The sequence below is a fragment of the Neovison vison genome, chromosome 2 (genome assembly GCF_020171115.1).
Source record: "Neovison vison isolate M4711 chromosome 2, ASM_NN_V1, whole genome shotgun sequence".
In the NCBI taxonomy this organism is placed as follows: domain Eukaryota; kingdom Metazoa; phylum Chordata; class Mammalia; order Carnivora; family Mustelidae; genus Neogale; species Neogale vison.
Window position 1 is genome coordinate 215,194,603 of NC_058092.1, and position 12,140 is coordinate 215,206,742.

At 55.6% G+C, this 12,140-nt stretch overlaps 1 protein-coding gene across 4 annotated transcripts in view; it reads right to left on the reverse strand.

Moving 5' to 3' along the window:
• SH3PXD2A (SH3 and PX domains 2A) overlaps positions 1–12,140 on the reverse strand; it is a 235,251-nt gene that overhangs the window by 62,973 nt on the left and 160,138 nt on the right. For 3 of the 4 annotated variants that reach the window (XM_044240435.1, XM_044240438.1, XM_044240437.1), the window contains one exon: positions 1,054–1,098. The exons of the other annotated variant lie outside the window; for it this stretch is intronic. In XM_044240435.1, the coding sequence (XP_044096370.1) occupies positions 1,054–1,098 (45 nt within the window). The remainder of the gene's footprint in view (positions 1–1,053; positions 1,099–12,140) is intronic. 4 annotated transcript variants of the gene reach the window in all.

Consider the following 12,140-nt stretch of genomic DNA (forward strand, 5'->3'; position numbering starts at 1 on the left):
TTCTCCTCCCGGGACATGGGCCTCCCATTCTCTGTCCACAGCTGTGGTGGGGAGGCGCTGAGCCTCGGGCTGACTGCTGGGGCCGGCCCAGCCCCTCTGACCTCTGACCCTTCTGCCTCAAGCCCCCAACCACGAAGCCTGAATCTCTGCTCCCAGCTTTGGGCAGAATGGGTGTTTGTTGGTGTGTGTGTGTGTGTGTGTGTGTACACGTGCATGCACATATGCCTGTGTTAGCACTCTTAGAAATGGAGGGGCTCCTGGAAGCCCCTTCTGGAAATCCCACTCCTCTGTGGGCCACTATCTCCCTGCAGCAGCGGAGAACCCTGCTGTCTAGGGCTCCCCACCACTGTCCTGTAAGACCAGAGGCTGAAGGAAAGCCCCTGACCTCTGGCCCAGCTCTGCTTGGACACAAGGCACAGGCCCGAGTCCCTGAGGCCCATCCCGGTCCAGGCAGCCCAAAGCCTGGCCAGGCCGATGAGGCAGAGGCTGCTCCAGGCTCTGGGGCACGGAGGCTGCCACACCAGTCCCCCGGTGAGGACCACTGGAAACCAGGCTGCAGGGTCTGAAGCTTTGGCTCTCTGCCCCATGTTAACTGCCCAAAGTGAGACTGACCATCTCTGGTGGGCCCTCCCCAGCGGGACTGCCAGCGGAGCGAGCGTACAAGGCGACAGCCTCCTTGCCATCGCCTGAGTGCTTCCCGCGTGCCGGGCTCCCTGGGAGGCGGCCGAGCCTTGCTCAGGGAGGTCAAGTTCACTCAGCCAGCACCCGGCAGAGCCGGGGGACCAACCCACACACTCCGGTCCACAGTGTATTCGTCTACACACGGTGCTCTGTGGCCATCACCCACTGAAGGCTCCGAGCCTGGACCTGAAGCCTAGAGAGGGTTGAAAGGAGGGCAGTGAGTACAGCCAAGGGAAGGGCAGGAGGGGCCCAGTGGACGGCCGGCCTACCGACCAGGGGCCACGGCCCAGCCCAGGGAAGCATGCGGCCGGCAGCGCCCACACCTGCGTGCCCGGGACACACATGCTCGCACACATGCACTCAGGGCAGTACCTGTCACGTCCTTCCTGGGAGACTCAGCCCAGCTGGAGAGCCACACTTCCGAGTCCCCCACGGGAGCAAGCAGCAGCAGGAGAGAGAGGAGAAGCAGAGGAGGAGAGAGAACCGTTAGGCAGGCAGGAGGTCTACGGGGCAAGTGGCCGCAGGCGCTGCTTTGGGCCTTGGGCGGAAGGCGGGGGAGGGGAGGGGAGTGATTTCCTGGCCTGGGGCTGGCTGCTGGGCGTGGGCCTGAGTGATTACAGAGGCGCTGGGACCCAGCCGGCTGGGATGGGGATAATGAGGTGTCTGTCGAAATGCAGGAATCCTCTGGAGCACAGAGAATCCTACACAATCCCTGCCTGGAACGGGGCCCATGGCTTATCACTGGCTGGAGAAAGCAGCCTGGACATTTCTCTCTGGCCGTGTGGGTGGGTGGCTGTCCCCACAGGGCCCGGTGGCTCTGAGGAACCTCACCAGGCCAGCAGGCTCAGCAGCACGGACCTGGAACCTCAAACATTCAGAGATGGAGAGCCCAGGGCCGGTCTCCGGTCGTGAGGCACCTCACCGCTGGTGAGGTCTGATGTCTTGTCCAGCCCTAGCCCCAGCCCTTACCCAGTGAGGAAGGCAGGTCAGGGCAGAATGGAAGAAAGCCTCATTCTGGACTCTCTAAAACACCTCGTCTCCAACCCAGGAGGATGGGGACCTTTAGTGACCATCAGAGATGAGGGCTCTGTCCCAGGCTCAGACAACTACGTCTGATCTGGGCCTCAGTTTCCTCATCTGTGAAATGAGGTTAGAAGTGATCCTCCTGCCAAGAGGGAGAAGCAAAGTCAAAGAACCTAAAAGAACACATGACGGTGCGATGTGATACAGTAATGTGATGAGGCAGAAAGCTCTCGGCTCAATCAGTGGGGGGAACAGTTCTAGAATATCTGAGGGCCAACATGTAATAAGCATGGACAGTCTACCTCCAGGATTCAGACTCATTTACTGCCTATAACAATCCCTTGAGGTGGGTCTGCATTTTTCACCCCATTTTACGGGAGAGGAAACTGGCCCAAGTTCCCACAAGCCCAGAGCAGCGGAGCCAGAAACGGAACCAGGTCTGGGATCAGAAAGGCGGGTGCTTTCTCTGCTGAATTTCTCATTCCCTCCAAAGGAGCACAGCGTTGGCTGCAGCTGCAGCAGGCACAAAACATTGAGCTGCAAGCCTGAGAGGCACCCAGTGCTGGTCAGGAAGGCTGCCTGACCCAACGACACATGGTAAAGACAAGCGTAACGGTAACGGCAGCAAAGTTTACGTAGCATTTACCGTACACCAAGCCTAATGCTGAACACATACATATGGTCATTAATTTGCTTTTCAGAATAAACCTACAACGACAAGGTACTCCCTGCACTTCGTAGATGAGAAAAACAAACCAGAGAGGTTAAGTCATTTGCCCAAAGTCACACAGCTAGTACCATGTCCATCTCATGTGGGGACACAGACTTTGGGAGATCACTGGATACCACCCACCCTTTAAAGTACCTGATTCTCCCTTGCTCATCTACCAGTTCAGGCTGGCTCCCCACGCAGAACCGAGAGGCCGGGGCCTTCCAGCTCTCCCTGGAACTAGCGGAGAGCCCATCTCGTAGAGAGGTTTAGCAAGGCCTCTGGAGTCTGACTGTGCGGATTTTCCCCTATGATGGACTTACTGAACCTCCCCGAGCCTGTTCCCTCTCTTGTAAAAATGAGATGAGATGATAGACTACTTCCTAGGTAACTACGAGGATTAACAAGATAAGAGGCAGTACGTGCCCAGCACCAGGAAAATCAGCCTCCTGAAGCTGCAAGGCTGACAACCAGACAGTGTTTGATAGTGAGTGTGCCAAGAAAATGCGGGTAGCCGGTCCCAGATGCCTTCCCCGTAGACACCCTCCAAACGCCCGGTTAGCTGCAACGGTGGGTAAGAGACCCTGGAGACTGCATCCAGAAGCAGGACTTGCAGCCAGAAGCTTCCATGGGCTTCAGGAGCCATGCTGACCCGGCTTCCATGCCCTGGCAGAGCTGAGACTAGGTGGACACACCTAGGCCCTCTGAGGCTTGAGGCTGGGGCTGTAACTTCCTGCTGCTGTAACCCAAATGTGGCCAAGTAGGCTGTCACCCGGCAAGGCCACCCAAGGCACCCTAGTGCTAGACCCACCCCAGCTCCAGCGTCTGGCCCCACTCAGCCTGATGCCGCCCCAGCTCAGGGGGTCCACATCTCCAGCTGTCTCTGCGGGATTTGTTACTTTGTACCACTTCCATTTTGGTTTCTTTTGGGTTCTTCAGAAGGAAAACTTTTGGGAAATGCTAACTTCTTTCAGCGAGCCAAGGGAAATGATTTGGCTCAGGCCTGGAGAACCGAGGAAGACTTACTTTTCTGGAACAAGGGTTAACAAACTATCCCTGAAAAGGGCCAGAGTTGGTCTTTTAAGCTTTGGGGGCCACGTGGTCTCTGGGACTACTTACCTTTGCTGTTACGGTACAAAAGCAGCCCCTGACAATCTGTAGAAGGCTGAGTGGGCTGTGTGCCAATAAAACTTTATTTATAAAACTACATGGTGGACTGGGCTTGGCCCAAGAGTTGTGGTTTGCCAACACCCATGCTAAAAGATGAGGGCTGTCAGAGAGGAGGAGCTGCTGTCTTCCTCAATGGGGGGGTACCCCCAAGTCGTAGGAGAGAGAAGTGGGGACTCTTGGCCCACCAAGACTAAATGCTTACAAGGTCTATGCTCCTGGGATGACTTTCTCAATAATTATCTTGAAGGGCCTGATGCCCTTCCAGGTCCTTGGGGTCTGGGCATTTGGGCAGGCAGAGGGTGGGGAGCAGGACAGGAAAAAAAATCCCTCAGCCTCTGGAAACTGAGCGCCACTGCTGAGTGTGGAACAACCCAAGCTCATACCCACCCCCTGCAACCCCCATAAGCAGGCCTTCCCTTTGCTCTCCAAAGGAAAATGGGAAGTGGACCAGAAATGGGCCTGTCTTTTTAAAAACATGATTTATTTCCCAGTCCCCTGGATCTGCAGAATTAATCCAGTTCCGTTGCTCCCACCCCAAAACTCTCCCCGCTTTGGAGTGCCTTGTCTCCAGCCCACCGGAGCAAGCCCTCTCCCAGGGTAGGAAGGATACCTCCCCACCCCCACCCAGGCCTCCTTACAATGAACAGAGGAGGACCCTGGCTCACAAACCCGGCCCTCCAGCCAGGAGGCAGACAAGGCTGCTGGCTGTGGGCTGGGAAAGCAGAGACGGAGGGACAGGACGAGGGAGCAAGGCGCAGGCACAGCCAAGGGAGCAGCTGTGACTGACACAAACCAACGGCTTCCTGCTCTCCGGCTGTCTCTCCAGCCTCTCCTGGTGACAGAACCAAGGGCCCTACAGAGCAGGGGCAGTGGAAAAACCAGGGGCTCCAGACTGGGAATCTGAATGACTGGTTTTGCTGACCACCCGCTCTGTGACCTGGGGCAAGGGGCTCAGCTTCTCTGAGCCTCAAGGCTTGCTTCTGTCAAATCAAGCATTTGGGCCTAGCAGCAGCCAAGGTCCTTGGGTGACGTTCTAGGCTCTCCCAGCAGAAACCTGCTAGTCTGCAAAATACAAGTGCTCCACAGCTGACATGAATCTTTCCAGAGAAAAAGAGTACCTTTCCAGGGAAACCCACTTAAACACATGCTCAATATATGGAAACTCAAGTGGAAAACAAAAAAAAGGGCAATTAATTCAAGAGGCATAGAGCGCAGGGAACTGAGGCAAGAATTCTTTAAAATCTTGCTTCTTATGCTTATCCTGCCACTCAGATCCCTGATCTGGGGCTTTTAGCCATTTCTCTGGGCCTCTTTTCCTTCTGTACAATGGGGATAAAAATACTTACCTCCTCTTCTTTGTAAGGTTGTTTTGAGAGTGTAGTGGCCTGTAGTGCCTGTGAAAGTTTTTGGAGGGGGAGGAAGGAGGCCCCTGGGACAGAGGGAGGGAGTGGGTGATGGGGACAAGCTGGGGACTGCAGCAGCGTGGGCTGTGGGCTGGGAGGCAGGAGGCAGGGAGATGAGGCCCCTCCCATGGTCCACCCCCAGCCCCCCCCATCCCTCCCACAGCCTGTGCTCCCATTTTGCAAAATCAGCCAGAATCCAGGCCCTGAGGAAGCCAGGTACCTGCAGGTCCTGGCCAAATATGGTGACCCAAGGCCACTTCTTAGACGCTGAACCTGCTTCTTGTCTGGTCCAGGTGATACAAGAAATCACGTAATGGTCACACAGGTGCCCCTGACTGTAAGGAACCCCCAGACAAGAGACACCCAAGTACTACATAAAAACACACCTGGATAGAACGAAGGGAGCAAAAGGACTGGGTCCTGATACAGTTTCTTTTAAACTTGACTCAGTCCAGAGCAGTGAGAAGTGGGTTTAATTTGCCCAAATCTAGTCTCAAACCACGTTTCCAGGAATCCTTCCCTAGTGTAAAGCAAGTCCCACCCATTCAAACTAATAAATCCAGAGTGGGCTGTGAGCCCAGGTAGGAGAGACAGGAGAACAGCCAGCAGCACGATCTTCTTCGAGAAGGAAAGCCAAGCCAGAGCCCAAGGGACGGGGGCAGGGTCACTCACCTCCCCGGCCTCCATAGCCCAAGCCCAGGGAGGGCCCCTGGGAGGCGAGGAGAAGCAGGGACCCTGCCAGGGGCCCTGAATGGAATGAACACCCTGTCTTTTCCTCGTTCTCCGTGTCCTTGAGCCCTCAAGACCTCCCCCTCCTAGGGAATTCTATTGTCCTTCCTTCACTATAGCCCTGAACAGGGTTCTCCAGAAAGCCTAGTCTTTCTTCCCCTTTTATACAACTAAACTTCACACACGGCTGAATTTCTTGGGTTTCCTATAAGCTCCGTTTCTTTTCCTTGATTGACTAAGCTGCAGGGAAACACAGCCTCTGCTCTCAAGCCGAACGAGGGGCTGAAAGCTGCTAGCTGTGCCACTTACCCGAGGGAGAAGGAGCTGCTTAATTTGCCGGGGGCGGGGGGTGTTGGTGGTGGCATAGAGCCCCTGTCACAGGCACGGCTGGGGCACAGGCATGAAGGAGCTCAGATCTTGACAGCAGCCCTCCCGGGCCAGCAGTCCTTTGCAGAGAATAGTTCCTTTACAAAGTAGTAGTGAGGCCTACGTGATAGAGTCACTTGAGGCCCGGAGAAAGCATGTCATGAATTAAGATGGCTCAGAAAGAAAACAAGCCATAGTTCAAACATGAATTCCAGTCTGAAGCCACACGGGTGCCAGCTTGGTGACGTGCATGAGGGTAAGGCGTGCGCGCGCCCGCTCAGGGGCTCAGCAACTCGCACCTGATCCAGGGTGAGCGGCAGCCTCCAGCTCATTAGAAGTCCTCCCAGCATGAAAAAAAAAAAAAAAAATGCCCCTGGACTGCAGCCATGAGGGGTTAATGTAGCCACTCAGACCCCTGGCCCTGCCTCCCACTCTCCTGGTTTCCAAAGTGGGGCTCGCCTCAGGTGCCCGTGGCCCAGGCCACCCCACAGGGCCCCACACTGAGAAGGGCCCTGTGCACGGCTTCATGCTGTTCTCTCATTTGAAATCTTGAATCATTTATGAACAAGAGGCCCCATAATTATGTAGCCGGTCCTGCCCAGGGCCTGAGGTTTCAGGGCCACAGAACTCTGAGCTAAGTAAATAGAAGTACTCAAGAATAAATTTAGTAGGAATGGATTTCTGAGGCATATCCTCTCGTAGACAGAAGGCAAATCCTAAGTGGGAAGACAGGCCATTGTCTGTCTCCAGGTTCCGTCCCCACCAACATCTCGGCTTCCAAAGGCTAGAAAAATGCATGTGGGGACTCAGGAACAGAGAGGGCAAGAAATTTGCCTAAGATCACACAGCAAGTGAGTAGCAGCCTGGGGCTAGAAATTGTACCAGTTCTCACTTTCTAACACTCGTGCTAGGCACGGTGCTAAACATTTTCTGAGCTCTAATTTCATCCTTACGACAATCTGTAATTTACAGATGCAAAAAGTGATACTCTTCCGAAGGCCCAATAGTAAGACTTGAGCCAGACTTGAGCTGGGAATTGGGAACAAAGGGGCCTAAAATAGGGGACTTCTTTCTCTGGATTCTCCTCCCCCACTGGCCAAGGGAGGCTCATTATTTCTGTCGGGCTTCCCTTTGTACATGCAGCCATATTCCTACTCATTTTGCTCTCAGTAAGAAGGGGTCTGCCTCCTTTCCCTGGAGCTGCCTTTCCTGGAATCCAGACTCTGCGTGGGGGCAGCCCAACCCCGGGCAGGAATGTGCTGCTGACCCTTGGGCCACTGAGCTGAGCAGTCAGAGAACAGTCAGCTTCCCTGCTCAGGTGGGGAATGGGGTGGGGTGGGGGCCCGGCTGTGCCTGGAGCCCTTCCATAGCCCTTCAGGGACTAGATCCAAGAGCGCCCCTCTAGGCCATGACCGGGGCCTGCAGAGACAGTCCAGCGCCTGTGGGTATCGGCAGAGGGGCCCTGGAAGCCTCCAGAAGCTCTGCAGCTGCCCAGAGGGGGCTGCTCTGCCAGAGGGCGGCAGGCAGATCTGCTGTTGAAAAGCCCCAAAGCATCCTGGTTGAAGACAGGTGCTGCGGTTAGTCAGAGGAGCCGTGGGTGGGCAGAGGACAGAGGGGTGCCGGGTGGGGAGGCCAATGGGGCTCCAAGCCCCACTCCCAGCAGCTGCTGCCTGACCCCACAGTAGCCCCTTGGGCTGGGTCTCCCTCTCAATTCTCAGGTTCTCACCTCCTCCCCCCTCCAGGGTGGTGGTGTGCAGAAAAGAGACAAACTTAACACTGTTCTGAGTTCCAGGATCCCAGCCACCTCCCCACTCCCTGGGGTGGTCTGCCTTGGTGGTCCTCTCCCACTTACTGGGCTATCCCCCTCCCATTCCCCCACCCACCAGCTCCCCCAGCCAAAGCCAGGATCTGTGAGGATGAGGCAGCATCAGAAACAGGGAACAGTGGAGTGGGACTCGGTGAGCAGCTGCTGGGTACCTGGGTCCCCAGCCCCTCGTCCTCTGGTCTGTTTGTCTTCCTGGCTCAGTCTCCACTAGAGCCACAATTGAGTGAGTGATGGAAATTAACAGCCAGTGGACCCAGGACCCACATTCCCAACGTGCAATGTCTTGTCTTCTCCAGACACAACTCTTGCAATCCTATTATCAATGAATCAACTGCCAATAATTTAATGAGCATCTACTATGCACACGGCAGGGCACCCCTGGTGATGACCAACTGACTCTCCACCATCTGTCCTCAAGCTTGGGGCACAGGGACACAAACACTTACCCAGGCGCTCCTGCCTGTGTCAGGAATCACAGGGGTGTGGGAGGGAGGCAGTAGGGCCCCCTCATCCACTTGCCTGGCCCTTCAAGCACACCGTCCCTTCCCGAGGCTGCCCAGACCCAACTGGAGGGCAAGCGGAGGCCAGACACAGCAGGCTGCACCTCGGGCGGGGGTCTGCAGGGGGTGGCGAGGCAGGGAGGAGTCCCAATGGCCTCACATCAGTAATGAGACCCTCTTCTGGGGCAGGACTCACAATGCTTCAGCTGACATTGACAGCTGACATTGACATGGCTGGACACTGCCATCGTCAGAATGGGACACGGGCGGGGCTGAGGGGGCAGGGGAGAGGCAGCATTCATTCCTGAGCTGAGATTGAGGCTGACCCATTTTCCAAGTTCTGTCAGCCTCCTTCATCTTGCCCTAGGCAGGATCTCTGTATCGTTCACCGACTGTGTCAGTTGGCTCCACAATGTCTGGCTACTGCTATAGTCCTAGCAAGGATCTGGCACATAGTAGGTGCTTAATCAAAATCTATTGCATCTCTCCAATCAGATCTGAAGTTCCTTCAGACTCTTAACCCTGTCAGCATCCTCACAGTACACCCTGAACAGAGTAGGGGGTACCCAGTAAATCTCTAGTGGCTGATGGAAGGGTATATACTCATTATACTCAGTCCCAAGGGCTTTGTGGGGAAACCGAGGCCCAGATTACCCCACTACCCTGGGGTTCTCTTGGCACCCAGGGCCCTGCATATTCTCTAGTCCGGGTTATGTCCCTTGAGCCACAAACAAGCCTTCTCAGGCCAGGATGAGACCCTAAGCCTCACTTATGCTGGGCAGAGAGGCTCATGGAAAGACCCCCCCAGGCCTGGCAGAACATCCCTGGAAGGGTCTGGCCCAGCATCTGCTGTAAAGCCCTTCAAAGAGATTATTTAAAAAAATTTGTCCATAACCAATATGGTCTATGGCAAGATGGATGTTGCAGGAAATGGGAGTCTGAGCAAGAACAAGGGGCTTATCTATCCTGTCTGCTGGGAGCAGGGCTCAGCAGGGCTGAGAGCAGCCCCCCGTGGTGTGTGCCGGTAAGCCCTGGGCCTCTCTTCATCCCCATCCCTCTCTTGCTCTGCGTGAGTCCGGACCAATCCCCTGAGCCCTCAGATGCCACGTCAACAGAGCAGTGTGACTATGTGTTTGCGTGTGCGTGTCCGTGTGTGTCTGTGTGCCTGCACACACATCACTGCTTGGGAAATCCCCACATCTGGCTCACACGTGACTGAGCTATTCCCAGCAGGCCCAGCTGGGAGGGCCTGGAGGACAGCGGAGGGTCAGGAGTGTGTGAGCTCTCTGGGGAGCACAGAGTTAACCCTTTGGCACCAGAGCTCAGGATCTTCAGCTAATGCCGGGCTTCTGCCCCAGGAGAGGCCAGGAAAGAGAATGGTGCCCAGAGGGGCCCGTCCTGGCTCCTTACACAACTGTGGGAAAATGGGGGCCCCTCCAGTCTTCACCTGCAATATGAAAGGGCTGCTTTTTCCTCTGTCCTGTCAATCATGGTCAATCATCAACCACTGGGGAGACCCTCTGGCTGGAGGGTCCTTCCCAAATGGGGATCTATTGGGCAGATATTCAATGAGCACCTCTAGGTGCTGGGCGCCTGGCTAGGGCGATCACGGTGCTGGAATTATAAGCCTCTTCCTTTCCTTCTTTTTTTTTTTTTTTTTTTTAAGATTTTACTTATTTACTTGAGTGAGAGACAGAGCACAAGCAGGGAGAGCAGGAGAGGGAGAAGCAGGCTTCCCGCTGAGCAGGGAGCCTGATGTGGGGCTGGATCCCAGGACCCTGGGATCATGACCTGAGCCGAAGGCCGCCGCTTAATGACTGAGCCACCCAGGCGCCCCATGTATGTTCCTTTCACAGGCAAGGACCTGTGTCCCCCTGGAGACAGCTGGAACCAGAGTCCTCCTGATGACAAGGAGAGGGTCAGAGGTGGCCCGTTCAAGTTCTCTCCAGCCCAGGCACATGATTTAACTTTATAATGGGAGCTTTTTAAGCTTCAGTGACATTAGTGAATGAGAGGCCATCTGCGACAGCGTCTCTGAAACAGCGCCACCCAGCAGGAACTGCAGGGACACGGAAGACGTGGCACCACGAATACTGAGACGGTGTCCAGATGTCCTCTGCTCGGCCGCTCTCCCTCTCCTCCAGGCTGACTCATTTAAAAATCTCAGTGAACCGGGCTGGAAAGCCTTGCTCGGCACCCCCAGGCGGACTCCCTTGCACGCAGCCCCACCTCCACCAAAGCACGTGGGATGTTGTCTCCTAACTGTCCTGAGGACAGGGACCTCATCCTACCCATCTTGGTACCCCACGACTTCCACAGCAGGGCCTGGCTGAGCAGGTGCACGGATGGTCACTGGAGAACTCAACAAGGCCACCACGGCGGAGCCAGTGAGGTCAAATACGGGCCTGGCAGAAACCAGGTCCGGGGTTGGGGGTGGGGGGTCCAGGCCCAGCATCCCTTCAGAAACCGGCTTCCCGTGGCTTCCCCGGGCGAGAAGCTGCCACGAGTGTCCACTGAGCTGTGCGCTTAGAGCAGGGAGAGCAGCCAAGTTCATCCACGAAGCGGAACGAAGGGCCCTTCTGTACCGCCACGCGATCAAACGCGAGTGAGAAGCGGTGGAGGGCTCCTGGCGACACGGAGGCCCCGGGGAGGGACGGTGCAGGGCAGCGAGCTGACACACGGGAAGAACTTGTCCCATCCAGGGTGTTAGAGCTGCACGTTTGCTCGGTTTCCCCAGGGGGCCACGGCCAACGTACCAAGTCTTCATTTGGCCTCTCGTCCACAGCCGGTCATCACAGCTTTATATAAGGACCTCACCCTCCTGCCTGGGACACTTCGGCACCCAACCCTGACTCTCTTCCAACACGAGGGGAGAAGCAGCCCTCACATCCCTGTGGGGTTTCCTCCAACACTGCACCCATTAGCCAGAAGCAGCATCGGGGGAAGGCTTGCCGAGAGATGACGGCTCCTCCTTCTGAGCACAGGGACGTGAAGGGACCTGGACATGGCCCACTTTCCTCGGTACAAGACTCCAGTTCTACCCTTAACAAATACATCTTCATCCCAGCTGCCTGGGTCACGTGCAGCCACGACAAGATCCAGGGGGCAAAGCAGAGAGAGTCCGGGAAAAAAACTTTTTCTTTTTTTTTTTTCTTTGCCCCCTGCAAATGTCTAATTCTTACTGCAATGCTGGAAAATGTTTCTTTGCCTTCACATTTCAGAACTGACCAATTATAAAAAGGCCACGAGCCAACTAAGTCACACACGCCACATTTCTGTTTCTAAACAAAGTAACCGAAGATCAGAAAAAGGTGCTAACACAATAAGTAATGCACATGTCCCCCACATCTTTGTTTTTCCACTGGCTTCACCATTACTGGAAATGCTGTGTCTTCTGTCACATGCCTATAAACCAAAGAACCGAAGTGAGGAACACATTATTTTCCGGCCAAGGGCTGCGGTGGGAAACATTTCTTTGCTGGACCACAATGTGGGTGTTTCCTACCCCCAAGAAGACAACCTTGTGGAACGAAAAGGCAGACGGGAGTCCCATCACTGCCTCCTGATGAGGCCAGGAGGGAGACCAGTGCTTGGGCAGGCCCCTGGGCTGTTCTCCAAGCCTGGACCGCTGGGCCAGTGCTCCCTGGCCCCCAACAGGTCCCGCTTTCCCTTGGTGGCCCACCGTCTCCCCGACTTGGGAGACAGCTGAGTGCCCCTTCAGGGGCAGCCCCATC